We start from the raw sequence: 20,536 nt of genomic DNA, 5'->3' as shown, positions 1-20,536 counted from the left end.
GAAAGAGATTTTCCTTAATAGGGATTACAATATTGATTCCTATTTATTTTCAGGCTCTGTATGCTAATACATACTAATGTGTTTTCTTGAGCAGTACTACAAAAGGTGGCAGTTGATTTTGCTGTTTGTAGCCTTTCCTAGACTTGCAAATAGGTTGATGGTTTATGAGTAGTTTATTTTGAAATTACGTATTTTAAAATAACACTTCAAAGTATGTGGACTAAGAACAAATGGAAGCAAGACGTGTAAGGGGTTTGTTTTTATGCAGGATTCTTCTGCTTCCTAAGAACTGCATTTGTCCCTTTCATTACTGCCACATCTTGGGCTAATTCCACCCTGCAGAGTGTTGCCAACGCCAGGGTCTGGAGTTTGACACAAAGAAGAATGCCTTCAAAACCCTGGCAAGCAAACGCTATTACTGCTTCAGTTATGGACCCATGAATCCAGATGTTTGTAACTGTCGGACTGTGCTTGTTATTCCATCAGTGTGGGAGCACTGCAGTATGTGTTTAAAGCAATATTGTGAAGGTATTCCTCAGACCAGCAATTTAAGCTCTTTCAGTTGACCTGTCTGAAACAATGAGGAGCAATGAACAATTGTGCTGGTGGTGTAGGCTTGTCCACGTGTAGAGGTTGTGCTGGATTTGAGCTAATGCAGCCTTGTGTTTGTGAGGAAGGTGCTGCAGCCAAGCTTGTAGAAGCATTCCTTTTGTTAACATACTCTGTCTGCAGTAAGGTTATAGGCAAATGTTTACTCTGCAAACAGTTGTGCCTGTTGAAGATGTTACTGCACAGCTGTGGTTTGCTCCAGTTCTGCCACAGAGGTGACTACTCCAGTCAGAAAGTGAAGCAGATTCATGTGATTACTCTGTAATGCTCCCTGGGGAGGGGAGGAAAAAAAAAAGGAAAAAAATAATCCAAGTTTGCTTAAATGGTTTAAATAGGTGATTCAAATGAACTCTGCTGGGTTTTTCCTCTCTCCTCTCAGAGTAGGCATTGTTCACACAAAGCTTTTTGCCACACACACCAGGGTATGAATAAGCCAATCCTTTCCTTTGTCTCTCCAATGTAGTAAGTTTCCATCTCCCCTTTGTCAAAGCTAGGCATTCTGTTGCTTTTATGAAATCAGGAGAAAGAATATTTTGCATGCAGTCAAATAGCAGGCCTTTAAACAGTAGCACAAGCGTCTGCCCATCTTCACATGGATGGTTTTTTCTTCCACTCAAGCTGCTGACTTTTCAGATCAGTGTTAAGTCCCTCAGTTTGTGTGTTTATTCTGTTCGTTTCTGCTTGGGCTAATGTCTTCATAGTACTAAATACTGAATCCCAGTGAGGAAAAAACAATTGTCAGTTTTTCTAGTTTCCACCTCTGCAGTGAAAACCCAGTTGTGAACACTAAATGGTTCCCTGTAGAAGAGCAATTGATTAAGGTGTGTAAGTTATGTTAAGGGTATGTCCACAAATGCTTGTCCTGAAGCTGGATAAGCAAATTTTTAAAAAATCACCCAAACTCTACTTTTTAATGTATCTTTTGACACTTACATTATGCTTTTTATTTTTATGTCTCTCCTTGCCCAGCATTTGTCACCACTGAGTGCAATAAATGCATTCTACATTAAAAGAAAGCTGAAATTTGCAGAATGGTTTTGAGAATACAGCCCACACAATTATTTCTAACACTTCCTTCCCTATATAGAAGTTTACAGTTAAAGAAATACAATGAAGAGGGTTCATAGCTCCTCTAAAAACATGTTTGAAGTAACTCTGAAATGAATATTGAAATTCTAGTTTTTAGTATTGCACATCTCTGATTTGTCTGGAATTATTTCTCCTAAGCATTTTCTTCCCTTCTCCTTCTTCCTGCCTTTTTTTCTAACCAGAAGGCTGTAGTCCAGAGTAGGAAAGAGTGGTGTAATTTAGCACAGCAATCAGAAGTCTGGTATTTTTGTATTTCTGTCCAGTTCTAATAGCAACCTTTATGTTACAGAGTGGCTTTTACCTTATTTGCTGGTAATGAGGGAAACTGCTTCAGGAAGAGGGATGATGCAAATTTAGAAAGGCATTTCAGTAAAATGTTTAAGTGTTAAGTAAAGCCAGAGTGCATTGTTATTTAATATACTTTCATTTAAAAATGCAATAGTGAAAGATTGTGTAACTCCTGAACGTTTCGAATTGTCAGATTATTTAAATTACTTTCTTTTCAGTTGAGACTAGATGACAGATCCACTAACTCAAAATGCCTCAAGTTTTGGGGTGTTTTTTTCCCCTCTGCTAGTATTGACCTCTGCAAGCTGTAAACCAAGGTTTTTCATCAGCCCCCACACAGTGAATTTCTCATGCAAGTATTCTCAGTGGCATAATTAAGAGAGGGTTACACAACACAAATCAACATATCTACTCATGGGAGTAAGTTTTCATGCCTGCAGATTTGCAGGTTTGACACTTGTGTGAGCAGTGTCCACAGTACTGTCCTACTTGCTCTGAAATCTGTGTGTTAGTCCAAAGATTATATAGATATTTCACTAGTTTTCTATAGCGCTACTGTCAAAATGAAAAGAAAAATAAAATTAATGGTTGTCTACCTACTTTACAGTTGCAGAAATAGTTCAAACACTTTTCATTCAGCTACTGGTGTTAAAGAATTGATGCTCATTTTGTCTTGAGTTTTATCTGGAAACAGTAGAAAAGCCTGAAACACCAGTTTTTTAAACAATTCTTTAGGCATTGTGCAAAAATTTGTGAAAAATGCCAAGTAATGGGTCTTAGACTTAAGCACAAATCTGCTTTTTGGATATCCATTTGTATAACTGTACAAAGGCCCTTCATGCTCTGTGATGAAACTGACTAAAATATGCCATGTATATGTATTTTTTTCTTGTTTTTACACTCAAACTGTGCATTGCTCACCACTGCCGGCCTGTAATACTTAGTTTGTGATCAGCAGTATGTGTGGCAAGGTCCTAGCATTGAATGCTTCCCCTTCAGGCTGACCTGTCTCTGTGAATCAGTTTCTTTACTATTACAGACTTGGGACACCTACTTCAGTTAACAAAGTGCAAATACAAGAGAATCACCTAAATCAGCCTTTATGTAAAATTACCTACTTCCTATAAAACTGATGTGTGGAGGTTTCCTGGAGCTGGTGTAACTCGGGTTTGCATAGGTGTGGAACATTTTGAGACAGGTAATACACAGATGAGGAAAAATACCTTGAGCATATTTTCTGAGTTCAGGGCTGGGTAGGCAGGAGCAGGGATATCCAGCTGCCATCTCGGACAGGGGCATGTGTGCCATTAGGCCATACAGGAACTGTGCTGTTCCTTTACATTGATGCCTTACTTTCAGCCAGTAACTGCTGGTGATAAATGAGTTCTAGCCTGCTTGCATTAATTTGGATTAATTTTCTCTCTGCAGAGAGTGCACTATACTGTTACCTAATTCAGAACTGTGGCTGGAGCAGTTGTTAATTTTACAGCACTTACTGTAAACCAGACTGGCCAGACCTTTTAGGAACTCAGTACAAGTTTAATTGACAATGATTAAACTACCATTGCAAGCATCACTTTCAGAAACTAAGGAGGGGTAAGATTTTTTTTGATGAAATGCTAAAGTGACCTGTAGTTAGCAGTGTGTCACTTTCAGGTTGGGAGAATCTGTAGAGGACCATCTGACAGTCCCTAGTAATTGACGTTTTCCTTATTGATGAGGATACTGGCCTAGAGCATATAAATACTGCATTTGGAGTTAACAGTGGGGACGAAAGGTTTGTAGGCCCATTGGAGGACAGAACTAGAATGGTAAGTGATGGGAGCAAATGCAGGAAGTGACCTTAAAAATATCGTGTAATTTAATAATGAGAACTGCAACGTACAGGGCTTTAGTACACATAATCAGCTGCACAAATCCGTGAGGAAAAAAAGACTGGATGAGGAGCTTCTTCACAGGAGGATCATGTGCTTTGAAGGAAGGAGAAAAGAAAAGAAAAGAAATGATCTTTGGATAGAGAAGAAAGCTGCTGCACGGGAAATAAGGCGATTGTTGCTTGTCCAGTTGGTAGTTATGAAAAGCAACTTCAGGTGCCATAATGAAGACCTAATACCAATGTAGGAGTACCTGGACATAAAGACAACATGCAAAAGGTGGTGAGTCTGCATTGCCAGAGGTTTTTAAGAAACAAAGGACTGACAGGAGCAGTTTAGACACAGTTGATTCTACTTCAAACAGGAAATAGACTAAGTGACCTCTTAAAGACCAGTCTGACCAAACTAGCATTTATACTGGATTTGAATTATAATGCTAAAGGAAAGCTTGTGGGGAAGGCAGCAGCAACAATTATTTTAAAAATCACTGGAAGTGCGCAGATTTTGTGCTCTCATCAGTCAAAAAAAGCAAGTGTCCTGTGATTTTTCAGCTGATTTATTATTCCCCTCTGTCCCTCTCCCCCCTCCCATACCCTCCAATTTTGGCTTTGTGTTAATTGTTACCCAATCCCACTTTAATTGCACAAAGTTGTCACCTTCGGCTAACTAGAAATAAACTAGGCACATGTCCTCAGTTCTCCAGAAGTGTGTCACCTTTGTGAGAAAAAAATAGCACAGTAGGTCTGTAGCAGATCTTGATTTTTGATACTTCATATGCTCTGTGCTTAGGTTCTCTGTGTTTGTTCCACAGGCGCATAAGTATTTCTGACACTGAGCTAAACAAAAGCAAGGGGCATTTCTGTCCTTACACAGTGGCAGTTTGCAGTAGCTATGCAAGCACTAATGCATCTTGCCCAGGACCCCAAATGGAACCAAGCGCATCAGAAAGCAGTTGTTTAGTACTGTCTGTGACCGTGGATCCTGTCTCAAAACACCCTCTGGAATCAGAGCTCAGACAATTGTAGTGAAAATGTAAGCAGCCTGGCAGGTTTCCAGCTGATGAGTTAATGCTGCTATAAACTTGAGTAGTTCCTCTCTGAGGCATGCAGAAGGGTGCAGGCACTGGGAAGGTAGCCAGCAAAGTCAAAGAACAGACAGCAAAGCTAAAGGCCAGCCTCAGGGATTCACAATGAATTGTCTTGGAGGTGAGTTCCACCCTTGCCAGAAACCTTTCATGTAGCTTCAGTGGCAGGGCTGGAAATCAGTAAGCAAATTTAAGGCTCTCATTCAGAGCAAAGCCAGCCTGCCTCTTGGGAGCTTGTTTAACATAGCTTGAGCAAAGGTAGCCATGCCCAGCACTCAGGCTACCTTGTGACTGGCTTACCAGTACAGGTGCTGCAGAAAGGCAAGGGTTCTCAACCTGTGTTGGCTCAGTTCATTGGCTCAGTTCAGCGAGGGGGGTTAGGTTTTAGGTTATCACTTCACTCTGAAGCCTAGACTTGGAAGTCACCAAAATGTGACAGAGTTAATCAGTAGAGCATCAACTGATAAGATTTCATTGGACTAATGGAAACATGGGTGCTCTCCTTTCTGTAAGAGGGAGGTTAGCAGCAGAAAGCTATTTTTGTTTGCAATTTCAGTAAAGTGTTTATGCTGTAAATGCTTTGAGCAGAGGGGGTTTTGCGGGGTTGGGAAAGTGTTTCAATAGCTAGCTATGCAATAGGAGAGATTTTCAGCTGATGGTGGTTCTTGCTGAGAAGGCTGCTATTGCAGCAGACAATGGGAATTTTCCTCCCCGAATACACCTTTTCTGACAAAGGACCTATGTTCCCACTGCCTGGGGTTTGGTAACACTTACAGCTGGTGTTTGTCCTTTCCCATAGTGTCCCAACATTGAAGACTTCATCCAGGCTGGAGGATCCAAGGGACAGGTGCAGTGGTGCAGGGATGGTTAGTTGATACAGAGCTCTGTGTTGTCATTGTGCATCAGTGCCTGTCCTAACTTGTTCATAGATACCTATCTGTATCTATATCTGTATCTACTTCATTAATATCAGTGGAAGAAGCTGTAGTTGGACATTACAGATTTAGCAACGTCTCCCTCTGTGGACACCCTGAGAGTCCAGAGAACCAACACCCTTATGTAAATATCTGACTTTCTGTTCAGAGCTTTGGACTTAGAAGGAAAATAATGAGTTTTGGTTTGATTTCTATAAAGCTAATGCAAAGAGAGGTCTTAAGAGACTAGAATCAACTTGTACTGAACACTGAAGCAATATTCACATGGAAGCAAATCTAAGTGATCTAAGTTACACAGCACAGCCTACTGCACATTAAGCATTGCTCAAGTGATATACATTCTTTTGCAAAAGATAGAAATATTATAAAACCTAAAATTCTACAAGCATGATTAAACATTAATCTCAGAGGGTGGTCCTCACATGAGAAACTATTTGAAGCACAGTCAGTGGCTGAAAAAGTGTTCTTGTCTGAAGCAGAGATCTTGTATGATACCCATACAAGTTTTATACAGCTAGGTAGTGCCCAACTCCACGTTCCCCTTCTTCCACAGAGTCTTGGCTTGCTGGGATAGTGTGAAGAGTTGCAGTAGCAACGTGGCTGCTGTGTATTTTGGGTTTGCTTTGCTTCTTCCTTTTTTTTAATAAGCCAGAATTCAGGGTGTTGTACTTAGTTATACCAGAACAAACACACCACAACTTGTTTTTTTTTGAGAAAGAAACAAGGTTCTGAAGTGAAAGGGACATCATCAAAACAAACCAGTGATTTGTTTGATAATACAGAGTAGCAGACCTTAAACAGATCCATATGTGGAGAAGTTGGTTACTTTCAAGGTTCTCTGAAAACAAATGCAGTGAAAGTATTTTACTTTCAAGTGTTTTGTTTGGTTTATTTTTCATGGTAATACTGCAGACTAGCATTACTTAAATCTTTGTTTTCTGTTAAATCTGCTTGGGGATTTTTTGTTTTAGGAATAGAAGAGGCAAAATAATTTTTTATCAGTTAGAAGGCAAGTTAACAGTAGCGGCTGTCGATGCTAAAGCAGCTGTTGTAAGCTGAGCACCATGTGGTTCTCCCAGATATAAAGGGCATTCTGGCAAAATTCCTGTACAATGACCAGTGTGCCTTACTAGAAATTAGGGAAGGTGGGGTCAGGGATGGAGGAAATGGAGAGAGATGTGAGCTGTACTACTCTGATAAATGACTTTCCATCCTTCTGGATGCTGTTTTTGCTGTTTGCATTGCCTCTGAATTTGTCTGTAGGCCGTGCTTGATATTTTTGCTGTAGATGGCTACTGCCTGCTTTTCATTCAGGCAGGACTGTAAGAGAGATTTTGATAACTCTGCTTTTTTTTTGACAAATGCAAGTTGATGTGCTTAATTTGTCTTTACTCCCAGATTCTGACCTTGGAAAAATAAATATAAATAAAATCTAGTATCTGAATTGTCAGACTCAGATGAGCTTGCACCCTCTTTCTGTTTGCAAACATGCGGGTAAGGAGACAGGATTGACAGTGAACACACCTCTCCCCACACCTGGGATAAGCTGGATACCTCCCTGCTAAAATCATCCATCAAGGCTGGGCAGCTTTCCAGTACAGATGACACGTGCCCACTAGTGTGATAGCAGCTGGTTTCAGGAGGTGGGAAGACAAGAGTGCTGTTTGAAAAAAAAAAAAAAATACACCAATAGAAATATCACTTTGGTTTTCTGCTTCTTGAAAGTGTGTGAAGAACAGGTAATTATGAGAGACTGTATTGCCCAAGGTCTTAGTGCAAATCCATTTATGCCCAGAAGAGTTCCATGTTTATTAATACTGAAAGAGCCATTGGCTTTTGAAGCCTGAATGAAAAAAAAACCAAAAAGGCAACACTAAATTGTGTAGTGAGCAGTCCGTACAGTACACTGAATGTCATTTCTGAAAGTAGTTCTGTTGATCTTTTTCTGGAGCTGATAACAGACCAGGGGGTCAGTTCTGGGTGGCTTTGCAGTAGATGCCATAAGCAATGAATGTTTGAAGAATGTCTGAGAGATGCTGTGCTGCATCTGCTTGTGCTTTCCATATGTAACTTTCTGTTCCTTCAAAGTCATCTGGCAGAATGCAAAGCACCGTGAGTCATCCTGGCACTGCTGGACTGTGTAACTACAGTCTCTTAGCTAGGTGCAAGCCAGAGCCTGGCTTTTATCCAGTTTGGATGCAGAGCAGGACACAGAAACACCCCATTGTGCTGTTCTATCTTAGGTGGGTGGATAAACTGCAGTATGAAATTGCACCAGCTGCATGTGTTCCTAGGAGGCTGAAACCTCTGTTAGGAGTGAACATGTTCCTGGGGCACCCCAGCTCTGCTCCAGAGCCAGCAGTGCAGTACTAAGCCAGGGCACCTCTTTTTGCTGCCGAGGAGCAGTGCTGGGCCCAGTGTGCTGGAGGAGCAGCCATGCTCTGCTTTGTAGCGTGGCTCCAGTGCCTGTGCTGATGGGCATTGTGCCTCTCAATCTGCCAGGAGTTTCTCTGAGATTTTTTCCTAGCCTCTAAAATTTTAATGGTGGAATCTGGAATAGAAGTTTGGGGAAAAAGATTATCCTGAGGGAGCTTTGAAAGACAGAAGCTTTACTATAAAACCTTTCTATTCTTGTTTTTGGAATCTGCAGTAAGTTGTTCCTGATATTATCAATTCTTTTGGCATATAGAGTTAATTTATGTATTAGTCTTCATGCTGCAGTATGAGTTATAGATTTAATTATGGCTCAGGTGCTCAGAGCTTTGCTATTTTTCTATATGTTAAATATAAAGAAAAAATAAGTCTGAGTAATTTTTTGGCTTACTGAATAAATGTAAACACTTGGAAACTGCGCCAGAGTATAAATAAATAGAGGATTTACTTTGCAGAGAATGTTATTATCTACGCCAGGGTATTCTGCTTTGTGGGGAGGATTAGTGCTTTGCATTATACTGGGACACACCTTTTTACCACTACCACTCCGTGCAGCAGAAGATTAAAAAGTTTTCCTATAATTCCTTGTATTTCCAAATTTTCTTTTGCAATTATAGGTCATTACTAGGGGCCAAAGGTTGATTTGAGTTAATGTAGCCATAACGAGAAATACACTCTGATTCTCTGGCAGGTGTAAATAAACTACTACCTGTAGTATTCCTCTTCTTCTGAGTTACCCAGTCTTTTGTGCCTGATACAGTTTTAGTCACAATCCTTGAAGGTTCTCGTACTGCATAGCTTCTAAAGTGTGTTTGTTTCTTATCCTAAACCAGTTTTCCATCCTACTTTCTCCTAACCTATATGAAAATTTAATTTCTGATTGCAATTTAATTCCATGAAACTTTCCATAACTGTTTGTTCACAATCAGGCTGGATAGAACATCCGTGAAGAAAACCCTTTTTTTACTGAGATTTCATAGGATATTTGGGCAAGGGGCAAGTATATGAGGTATGTTAAATAACTGGGACTTACTTTTCCTCATTCCTCTTTTGTTTCTGCTTTTTTTTTTTTAATTTCCGTCTTCCTGCTTTATGGCCCTGAGTCAGAGAAAGCCCATCTTTCTCACCTTTTCCAGGAAACTGTGTATGTTTAAATGCTTTTCTGAAGGGAGTGTAAATTGGCCTTGTTTCAGCTGCCATTAAACAGAGCCTGTGGGATAATATGCCTGTGTGTCTGCTGCGGTATTGGGGACAAAAAAAAATTTAAGGCTATACTTCTTTAATATATTTCACTATTAGAATATGCCATTTCTGCATGCAATAGTATGAAATTTTCAGATGAGGGTCCACTGATTTATTCTTGCAATTGTCCCCTTATGTTTCTTCTAATTTGTGAGTTAGAAAAATGAGTGTCATGATTTCATTTTTCTTTTGGGCACTGCAGCTACCCTCAAGAGTCTGCTCTTCCTTAGACATGAATAACATATTTGATGCATCTCCTGAGGAAGCAGCCAAAAGTGCATGTTCTGACCTCATCTTTAAGCCTTTCCATTTCCTTTACTCAAACTTAATGAAGTTACTATCACAGCCATTAAAGATAATTCTGTAAAAGTAGATTATGTAGTTATTGAAGTTTAACTGATTTTAGTATAAAGTCAAGCATTGATTCTGATTCTTTATTTTGGCCCAGTGTGGCAATGCCACTTGCTCTGATTGTTGGATTTGGAAGTCTCTGTTGGTTGTTTGAGGTGGCCAGGCAGTTTGTTCTGAGGAAATCTGAATGGTTTAGAGCACTTTAAAACAGGGTCTCTTCAATGTAAATGAATTTCTTTTCTCAAACAGAAGTATTAATGTCTCAAAAGTTCTTCCTCTGTTTCTTTGATGCTTAGTACAGGGCATGATTCACAAAAGTTTTGCCAGCATCCCTCACGTGAGTTGTGGCTCACTGGTATTGGTGCTGTGGAGAGCTGTGTCTTCTAGATATCACTGGTGTGAATGGATATGCAAGTGGGTTCTTACGTTTTTGTAAGATCTCTTGATGCACTGCACCTTTTGACTGGCGAGGCTACACATGCAATTTCTTTATTTATTGGATACATCTCCAATGTGGTTAAGTTTAGACTAAGAAGTGGAAGTAGACTCTTCATAGGGATTTTCCTATAACAAAGCCTAAATTTAGCTTCCTTTTATATGAGCATAATTTTAGATCATGAAGTACCTACACTTTGTGGGATGTTAGTGAATGAATGGGCTGGGGGCTGACAGTGTATAGGCTTTCAAGTCCTTTAGTCAAGAAGGAAATGCAGTTGATGTCAGCATGTTAATTTGATGCAGTACATTTATAGGAGGCTTTATGTAACTGTTGGGTGTTAACTTAAAACCGTGTCTTCATTTGCTACATTTGTTTGTTTATCGTGTCCTTAGGTTATTAAATAAAATATGCAGTGAAACACTAGAAAAGCTCCTGCACTTTGTCTTTCAAACAGCTGTTGTTGTCAGTGTTAAAGTTCTTCATGTCTTGAACAAAACAGTAATTTTCCCTTATAGCAAAAGTATGATTTTGAAGAGTTATTTACTCTTCATGTGTTACTGTGTATTTTTATTTTAAAATTGAATTATATCAATTGGGCCTTTTTTGGATATTGGAAGTCAAAGTAAGTCACTGTGACTTCTGGAGATAGAAATGCTACTGTATAAAATCCTTATTATTTTAGAAAACATTCAGAGAAACATTTCAAGTCAGTGCCCACAGTCTTCAGATCCCCTTTGTTTCTGAAGGCCACAGTGGGCTTGACTGCTGTATTTCTGTGTCTGTGGTAAATAAGTGCATCCAGTGGTGCAGTGCATGAGCCAAGGTTGGCTTGGCACCGCTGAATTGTCATCGGTCCGGTCTTGTTATTACTCATAAACTGCGGTTTGCTGTAAGCACATTATAGATGCTCCCTGTTTAGTGCTCAGGAACTCTTTCCTTGGAAATTGTGTGCCTTTTTAATGTGTCATGGCTCAATTATCACATTCATTTTGGCTGCCAAAATAGCCATATATATTGTCTAGCAAGTGACAGCCTGGGCCTTTATCTCTTTCTGGCTGTTTGCCAGCTGTTTAATTGCAGCCCTGTGTTTGCTGTGTGTCACATCTTATGGTGGTCTATTATACCCAGCTAAAACAATATTTTGAAAATGTTTCAAATGTAAACTAATTCTGTGAGACTTTACATCCTGTTATTTACATGATCTGCTAGGAATGTAATGTCGGTCATTTTTCCCCCTACAAATACGAACATTTGTACCTCGGATCATGTTACGAATTTCCAGGGCAGAGAGAATACAAGATGGGGATACAGAAATGCTATCTCGTCCCCTTGAGAGATGTAATTAAAGCTGTACACTTGTCATGCAGTTTTTCATTTGTAGTTTCCAAGACATTTTTAAAGCCAAACATTCTCTTTGTTCTGCCTTTAGAAAAGAGCAAGCATCCAGAAACTGAGCTGAGATCTCAAAAGGGATAGCAAAGCCTGTGAGCAATATTTCTGCCCAAATGGATACTTTGGGTGAAGATGATGTTGGAGTTTGCATGAATGGTGTCTCAGAGAGGCAGAGAATGGTGCAGGTGCTGTACCCAGCTCATTTGTTTGGCAGCCTCCCAGTGTGAAACCACGATATGGGAGGTGAGCACTCCACAGCACTTAAATGTGCAGGGAATCCTTGGGCTAGGGATGAGTCCAGTTTTACCTGCTTGCTCATTTTCCTCTGAAGAGCTTTTATCTTGAGAGTTTCAGCTCCTGGATGGATTCCTATGTGGTGCATACTGCTTTAGCCTTAAGAGCCATGAAGGTACATTAGCTAACAATCTTGGCTATGTAGATTTTTTGGCAGAAACTGTGCTTTTCCACTGCTTTAAGAGGAAATCAGGGTTTGTTCTATTGCTTGTTTAATAGGAAGAATAACAAGAAAGACTTGGTAAACAGCTTTGCAGTTCAGAGGAAGATAGAACAGAAGAGCGCTTAAAAAAGATCCCATTTTTGTGCGAAACACTAAATTTATAATTAAGTAGTAAGGATTAGCCTTAAAAAAACAGGAGAAAGAACAAGTTCTCCTGTAGGCAGGATTAGATCAACAGGATTTTTTTATTCTTATTTGGAGGGGAAAGGATCTAAGCTAAAGCCATCTAGCATACTGGAAGAGGTTTGATATTAAAATGGACTTCTTTTAAAGGAAATAAAATTATATAGAGTGCTCTTAAACCTTGTGAAAAATCCAATACTCTGTGAAGATAATATACTCACGCATGTGCACATACGTTTTTTCTGGTTAATCTGCTAGAAAAATTGTGGTAAATAACTCCCTTTTAGCATGTCTTTTTGAGAAGCAGACCTGTTATAAAGTGAGTATTCAAAGATAGTTAGGAGAGAGTTGTACATAAATGGGGCAGCTGGAGTGAGAGTGGTTGTGGCAGTTTTGCTGTGCTGTCACTGCCTGTCTTTTCAGGAAATGCATCAAAATAGTCACTAGTATCATTTTTTTATGTTAGAAAGATCTTCATAATTCCAGTAGTTTACAATGTGACCAGTCTATCCAGTGTCAAAAAAGACCACTTTGCTTGAGTTTCTGCTTGACAAAAACTCCTCATTGTTCCATTAAGCTTTTGTGTAAGTGCTGTATTTAGTATGTTTTGCATGTGAGTTTCATAGGTATCTCAAATCACTTTACTTTCTGGTGAGTCTGAAGACATCATCAGCTAAGTTTTGTAGTATACAGATAAAGTGGGTGCTGAAAGGCAGCCTGCAGAAACCCTTCCTCCCTTCATGCTGCCTGGTTTGATAAGGCAGGTGTGCATGTGTGCCATTGACATGGAGGTGTGGACGTTTACTTGATTTGTTAAGAAGTTGTTATTTCTGAAGAGAAGTTCCAACACTCAGTGAATACCCTCTCATTGAAAAACACTTATGTGTTAGATGTGGTCATTGCAAACTAGTGGTGGCTTTGGGGAAGTGAAGTTTCTCTACTATTTGAAGTCTTCAAATATCCCTGGGAGTTAGATACAAGGAAGTTAACTCCCAGCAAGGCTTGTACAAAGCCCAGCTGGCAAAGCAATGGTGCCCATTACCTGTCATGGCTGAACATTCACTATCTAGTCAACAGCAGATATGAAGGAGGACATGATCAGGACGGGTCACAAGAATGCACAGCCCATACACCACTACAGGCTGTTGAAGCCTGAATGTTGAAATTGTGAAATGTTAGTCAAATGCAGGAAACTGGTGGGAAGCAGGGTGAGAGCAAATAGCCGTGCTGCCTTTGCTGTGGAACCATTGAAAGGTGCAGTGTGGTACAGTCAGAGTGTGGAACTGTCACAGGCCAATGGTCCAGACTGAGTGTGTACTCAGCTGCAGTTCTGGTGCTTCCGGGTTTTGCTTGGCTTTTCATGTCCCTAAGCTTGCTGTGCTTCCTATTCCAAGTCCTGTTTCACGTGCTGCCTTCGTTCACCGTTTCTGACTTTTTGCATCTTCTCCCTCTCCTGTCTCTACAGCTGTGATTTCAATAATTGAGACTAAACCCTGGCCTTTCTTCAGTGGAATATTTCTTGTTTAATCATAACTACTTTCTTTGGGGATTAAAAAAAAGAACAAAAGAAAATGAAAAAATTATACATCCTTGGCAGGAACATGCAGCAATTTCAGGGTTAAAGCAGACCAGGAAAAGGGACACTTTCCTTTCTTGTCAAATTAGCTTTGGTTTCTAAGATCCATCACGCTGGAATGCATCCCTGAAATGCCAATTTTCTTGTAAGGAGGAAGCAGAGCCAATTGACTTAAACTTTTAGTTGCATCTGCTGGCAATTTCCACCAGAAGCTAATTACAGCTCACAGCTATCACCAGCACATGAATGACTGGTTCCACCTCACAGAAAAGAAAGTTTAAACCCGCACAGGGGTTTCGTTTTCCTTGAAATTGTAACACTAGGGTAACATTTTTCAAGCAGGTATTTTACACACACAAACAGAAATCTTCCAAAATTAGGTAAATTATTTTATCATACAAATAATATCTCTAGGTATTTCCAAATCTGGAGGTAATTCATTGGACTTCGCACTGTTTCCCGATATCGTATCAACACTACACAATGTGTGCGTTTTTAACTTGTGATGTGATTAACCCAGCTCATTTTCTGTATTGTCAGTTCTGTAAAGTACTTCAGGATAACTAAAATAGCTCAGGCCTTTTTGCTATATTAATGCTGCCGGTTTGAAAATGCTCATGGGTAATGAAATATTTGCACCTCTTGATACTGTGGTTCCACAAAAACAAACTTTGCAATCGTCAGCCTTTTCAAGAGTGATTCTTTTCTACAAAGAATGGAGCGTGACTTTTTTTGGCTAGTATCACTAGATGGCGTTGCCTAGTAGTCTAACAGCTGAGAGTCTGAAAATAGATGAAATAAATGTAAATCTGTAGAGTAATTAAAACATTTAAATCTTTCAGTGTGTATGTCTTAGGTGGCTTTTTTCCTTTTCAGTCATGCTTGTAATTGTTCAAGAGAGGATGTTGTGCTGAAGTGTTACTTCTGCCTGTTGCAGCTCGTAAGCAAGTAGTGAGTGTGCTGTAGTTCTGCTCTTCCTTGGCTTACTTGAACACTCCTTGAAGTCGTGTGCTGAGGGACCAAGGCTCAGCCAGAGCTTGTGCTGTTGTTTCTTGCATGGTTCTCTCTGTACACAATTAGCCTTTTTTAATGGTATGGTTTAATACTAGCAGAAGGACTGCTTGGAGGATGCCAGAGCAGACAGGCAACAGAAACTTTGTAGAAAGCTCCTGGTATGGCATGTTTTTCTAAAGTATGATGTCTGCTGTTATTACAGACAACATGAAATAAAACAAAAGTGTTGTTTGGGCGTTTATTTTGTGGTTTACGCACCATGCCACATTTTTTTCTCCCTGGCTGGTTTCCTCTATTTTGTCAATGGTCAGTCATGCTCTGGCAGCAGCACTAACATGACACTGCTGTGCCTGCACTGTTTTCTGATGTGCTTTTTCCCAGGCAGGGCTGGAGGAAACCTGCCTTTCATATGAATAGTGTATTTAGCTGAAAGCAAAAAGACATCAGGTAGGTGGGTTTATTCAGGGAGGATGGTAAGGAGAAATGATGAACCAAGCAGCTTTTGTTCAGTGCTTTCAGTTCAGCTCCATCATCTGCCTCTTTAAACTGTGAGAATTTGGCATAACCTACTCCCTTTTCTTAGTTGACTAGTACTTTTAAGTTAGAAGATCTCCTTCTTGACATGATGGTTATTTTAAAATTCTTTCTTAACCCATTATAGATGTCTTTATCAGTCTACTAAAAATTAAATAATTATTGTTGATAGGAATTAGTATAACTTATTTGTTTCTTAGTTTCAGTAAGATTTCTAGATAATGTCAATCAGTTTGCTTGTAATTATACATTTAGGTGTAGAGAGTGTGCACACTTCTGGTTGTTTTAACACTTGTATTACTATTTTTAAAGACTTTATGGTAGAATCTTAATTGTAGGATAATGTTGAGGGTTTACACTAACAGTTCGGACACCTACAAAACAGTATCACATTTCGCCAAAGAATAAGGAATAAAAAAGCCAAGGCAAAGAAACCAACAAACAGTAAGCATGTACCAGACTGCATTTTGATGAAAATTGGTCACCAAAGCTTCTGTTTATAAAAGAGATTTAAAATTAGGTGCTAGACCTTATTTGAACAACTTTCTGGAAACCTGTGAAGTGTATTCTGTAGGTTAAGGTAGCTCTTTGTGAAGCCTCACTTCAAAGAAATGGCAGATAAGATCTGGGGAGAGAGCAAAGGTGTTTGAGAGCTGCAGCACAATGCTCAACAGCTCCTCACGTGTGTGCCAGGAAGTGGTGTAAGAATACCAGGACAGGAAAATCCTTAATCTTCTTTTACGTATCCATATGTTTTTAAATCAGAATAGTGTGAATAGCTATGAAGTGATCAAGTCACTTATGGGCTAATTTTTCATCACTTTACACCAGGTAATTGATAATAAAGATACAAAATTTGGTGCAAGAGGGCAGTGGTGGGAAAGGTATACGTTCATTTGAACACCTCAGCCAGTAAAGTACTGAAGCACGGGCTTGTCTCCCATTGAAGTCACTGGGTTTTAAGCACTTGCAGCAAACCTTTGCTGAGCTGGGTCCGAGAGAGAGGGGAGACAGTTAAGCAGGGCCAAACACAAAAAGATGAGGGGAAACCAGCGTGGCAACTCCAGTGGGAAATAGCTATCGTGTTCATTATTTTACAGGGAAAAGCTCTGCCTGTAGCTGTGCTAAAATTCGTACCAGATCTCATCTTCAAATATGTCTGATCCCCCAGTGCCTCCACACGGGGTGTAGCCCAGTGTCAGGTCAGTGCATTTGGAAAGCATAGGCTTTGGTGCCTGAGCAGGGTGAGGAAGGAGAAAGTAGGGGAACTGGGGCCTGCCTGCTGTCCCTTTGCTTTGCCAGCTTTCTTGTTGCAGTTTCAGAAATACGCCATTCAGAGGGATAATATTTCTGCCACACCTCCGTCCCAGTGTGCTGTTGGCAAGGAGGGAGAGGCAGAAATGTGGAGCCAGTAGTTTTGAGGAATTGCTCAGAGCATTGCTGTTTGGAAGGACTCTGTTTCATGAGCATAAAATCAAAGTACACATTCAGTGCCAGTCTTTTCACCTAAATTTTACATGAGGGCTGAATGCTCATTTAATCCTGTTTATTTGGGGGCATTCAGCACATAATACTAAATGTGCTTGATTTTTTTTTTTATTTGCAGGTCACCTTTTAATGGAGCTGTAAAAGTAAGTGTAAACTGCACCTTCTTTTGTCATCAGTAAGTGCTGAAGGGTGTAATGCTCAGGGCAGGAATGGCTCTGGGCTCACATGTGGGAGAAGGATGGGCAAACCCTAGCACTACCCAGTAAGTAAGAGGGTTGAAAGGCATCATGGGCTCTTGTTCATTTGCACTGTCTGTTTGTACAGGCCTCTTCAACACTACAAATACTTCCTTTTGGTTTCTTACTTGGGACACTTCTCAGAGGCCCTGTTGTGCTAATCCTAACAAAGACATGTCCAGAAGGACAGTTTTTGCACTGAAGAGTTTATCTGCAATAGCTAATGGTTCTGCTTGGTTGAAAAAGAGATCTGGATAGCTTGTCTTGATGTCCTCCAAGTCAGACATAATTAGGAAACAGAGAACAGGATGCTGCTCTGCTCAGGGAGGTAGCACATACCCCTTTCAGAGTGTCTTACAGAGGAACTTTTTCCCTGGTAGAAGTCAATTAAGGAGATTTTCCACACGATGCAGGCAATTCCTGTGGTCCCTGTCTACAAGAGAGTCTGATCTGGATGCACTTTGCACATATGGCAGAAATGCAGGTGTAGGCCAGATGAAGCAGCCATAGATCTCAAACCTCATTATCCCCTCCCTGATTTGCAGATGTTGAGTTCATTAGCAGTGCACATAAACGGGAAATGACCCGAAAGGAGTTCAAATTCACAGTATACTGTGAATGCTTTGGGCTGTAATCTGGATGAGTAGTGGTATAAAAAGTCAGATCAGGAGTCAGTGTCATTCTGAGCTGCCCTCTTCTCTCACAGGAGCAGGCTATAACCCTGCTGCTGCAGATCCTCCTCATTCACTCCCTTCCTTTGCAGCTCCTGTGTTTGAATAGGCAATGTCTGCATATCTGTGGTGGTGGGAGGAGATGAGAATTAGGATGTCTCACCCCAGATCATCAGTCCCTTTCAGACACCAGGCAGGAATGGGCAGTGTCTGGAGGTGGCTGCCCAGCTGCCACTGTTCTGTGTGTCGGTCTGCCAGGCTTGGGTGCTGAGTGCTGTTCCTCTAGCAGTTGTGTGATCACTGAAATCAGGATTAAGTTCTCATTTCTTGAAGAAACTGTGTGTGTTTATTTTAAATCACAACTTTTTGGAAGAAAACCCAACTGTTTAACCACGGCATTTCTAGGAAGGTGAGAAAAATGTCAAATGGAAGCAAATGTAGTTTTTACTGGTTGTGAGGAGCAGACTTGAGGATCTGTGTTACACATGGCTGCCATTGCTGCAGAAGTTGTCTTCCTCTGCACAGGGCTGAGCTTCCCCATATAAAGTCAGCATTGTAGGAAATCATATAAAGCAGATCTGATGTCTTGCCTCAGTGCCAGACATGGGAATTTCTCTGTTTGCTTTGAATCAGCTGCAATAATAAAAAAACACTTTAGCGTGTTTTCAGCACCTGAAACACACCTTTATGATTATCGGCGATTTCATCCCAGTTGTTTTTTTCAGATCTAAACAGTTTGGATGAGTTTTGTTGGGTCTGTTGTGTGAACATGGAAGAAAGTTATGTTAAGTGCCAGAAGCTGGGAGCTGAGAAAGGCCTCAGCCCTTGTGCAGGCAGGGCTGCGTTGAGCGTCACTGTGGTGCCAGCGAGCACCACATGGAGTCTTGTGAGTATTTGAAAAGCACAGACCAGACTTGCAGGCACTGGGTATCTAGCAGGGGGTCTGTCTTGATTTCCTGCCTCCTCTGGGAGCTGCTCTCCCTGTGAGCTGGGTGGTGTGGCTGCCAGCATTAGGAGCAGGGCTGAGGCAGTGCTGCAGTGAGCTGCCCTTCCTGTGCTGCTGAGAGGAAGGCGAGGAGCGTGAGGCACAGGTGAGCTGCCAGGCCTGACAGAGTGCCAAAAGGCAGATCTCCACAGAGGCATGAATACTGTAAGGGAACACCAGCTGGCCTAACTTCATCTTGAAGGCTGCCCTTCAGTACAGAACTGTCACTGGATCCTGCAAGGAGCTGTGTGAGCAGCAGTGCCCCTGAGAGGGACCCCCTCCACACTCTCACTTGTGTGGAAAAGACAACAGGAGCATCCTGGAGCAGGAAGACTGGCAGAGTGTTTCTCAGAAGGAGCTCTTCCCAGAATCTTCCGGTGCTCCAAGAAAACATCAATACTCGAGTAAAATTCTTTTCCTCAAAAAATGCTTCTTTTTTCAAGTAAAAAAAAAGCATTACTTGAAACAGAAGGTTCAACTGGAGCTTTTCAGGAGGAAACACTCAATTCATGCAGGTATAGAGAGGTTGGTGCAGGACATTTTGAGTGTAGAATGGTGCAAAGACGGACCCACTGTGTTGTAGCTTTATTTTTTCAGACACTGTTTGAATCAACTCAGGAGCAGGAGGTTGAAGCAGCAAGACAGCTGCTGTCCTCTCCTTGGAGACTGGGAAGTATCAGCATGCCACCAGACCTGCTTATATTACATGGGCAAAACACGCTCAGTTCCCTTCTTCAGTTTGTTTTTCATCTAAAGGTTAGAGCACAGGCTGAAAGAAGAGGGACTTTGAAGGGCAGGGCCCTCTGCCTAATTATGCATTAGGCCCCTTACAGTAAACAAATAAGTCAGAGGCTGTCTCCTAAGTGTTCTAATTCTATTGTACAAACCCACAAAGGGGTAGTGGTGTTCAGTTCCTGCTTTCCCTTGATGTTCATGGAGCTGGCTCCCAGGCACCTTCTCTGCCTGGAAGCCTGTGCTGTGTCTGGGGAGACTCTCGCCCTGTTAGAAGTGCGACAAGGAGGGGGAGGATCATTGTTTCCAGGGAAAGTACTTTTGGCAGTGAGTGGTTACCTGTGAGAGCCAGGAACAAGCTTGGGTGCCTGCCAGTCCATTCTGAACCTGTTATTTGGCAAATGTGAGGTAGTAGGAGGGAGAGCACCCAAGAAAAGTGTGGGGAAGCACACCTAAAAGATGAGTTTGTCCAGCTGTGTCCTCTGTGTCCCTGAGTAGCTGAGGCCCAAGCACTTTTTTTTCACATGCTGGCCATGCTGCAAAGAGCAGCAGTCTACAGCAGAGGGGAAGAGCAGATTGGCAGCCTTCTCCCTGTTTGGCCCTTGGCAAGGTGTGTGCCCTCAGGAGTGAGCCAGGAGAAACGCTTCCCTAGCAGAAGGCTTGACAGCAATTTAAATGGCTGATCAGGACCAAAGGAACCTGCTTTTGCTTCCAGCACTGTGTGGTGAAAGGCAGCCCATCTCTCCAACAGTCTCATCCTCTTCATGTTCTTTCTGGCAGCTTCCACCGTGGTGTCTCTGCCTTGAAATACATCTTGTGATCCTTCTTTAGACCAGGCAGTGGTAAAAGGCTGGTGTGGGTGGCATGGCTCTGCTCTGCAGTTACTGGCCACATGTGAGAATGGCCCGTGTTTCAGCTCTTTCC

At 41.3% G+C, this 20,536-nt stretch overlaps 1 protein-coding gene across 2 annotated transcripts in view; it reads left to right on the top strand.

Annotated features, from left to right (window-relative positions):
* The window catches only part of UBE2E3 (ubiquitin conjugating enzyme E2 E3), a 53,340-nt gene that overhangs the window by 8,067 nt on the left and 24,737 nt on the right, over positions 1-20,536 (top strand). The window contains exon 1 of one of the 2 annotated variants that reach the window (XM_088167941.1): positions 17,168-17,250. The exons of the other annotated variant lie outside the window; for it this stretch is intronic. Coding sequence (XP_088024067.1) covers positions 17,183-17,250 — 68 coding nt within the window. The 5' untranslated portion in view covers positions 17,168-17,182. Of the gene's footprint in view, positions 1-17,167; positions 17,251-20,536 lie in introns of those variants that run through there. 2 annotated transcript variants of the gene reach the window in all.

Source organism: Sturnus vulgaris, chromosome 7, assembly GCF_052056855.1.
Source record: "Sturnus vulgaris isolate bStuVul1 chromosome 7, bStuVul1.hap1, whole genome shotgun sequence".
NCBI lineage: Eukaryota > Metazoa > Chordata > Aves > Passeriformes > Sturnidae > Sturnus > Sturnus vulgaris.
Note: the sequence above shows the minus strand (reverse complement) of the source record. Positions and strands in the feature narration are given on the sequence as shown.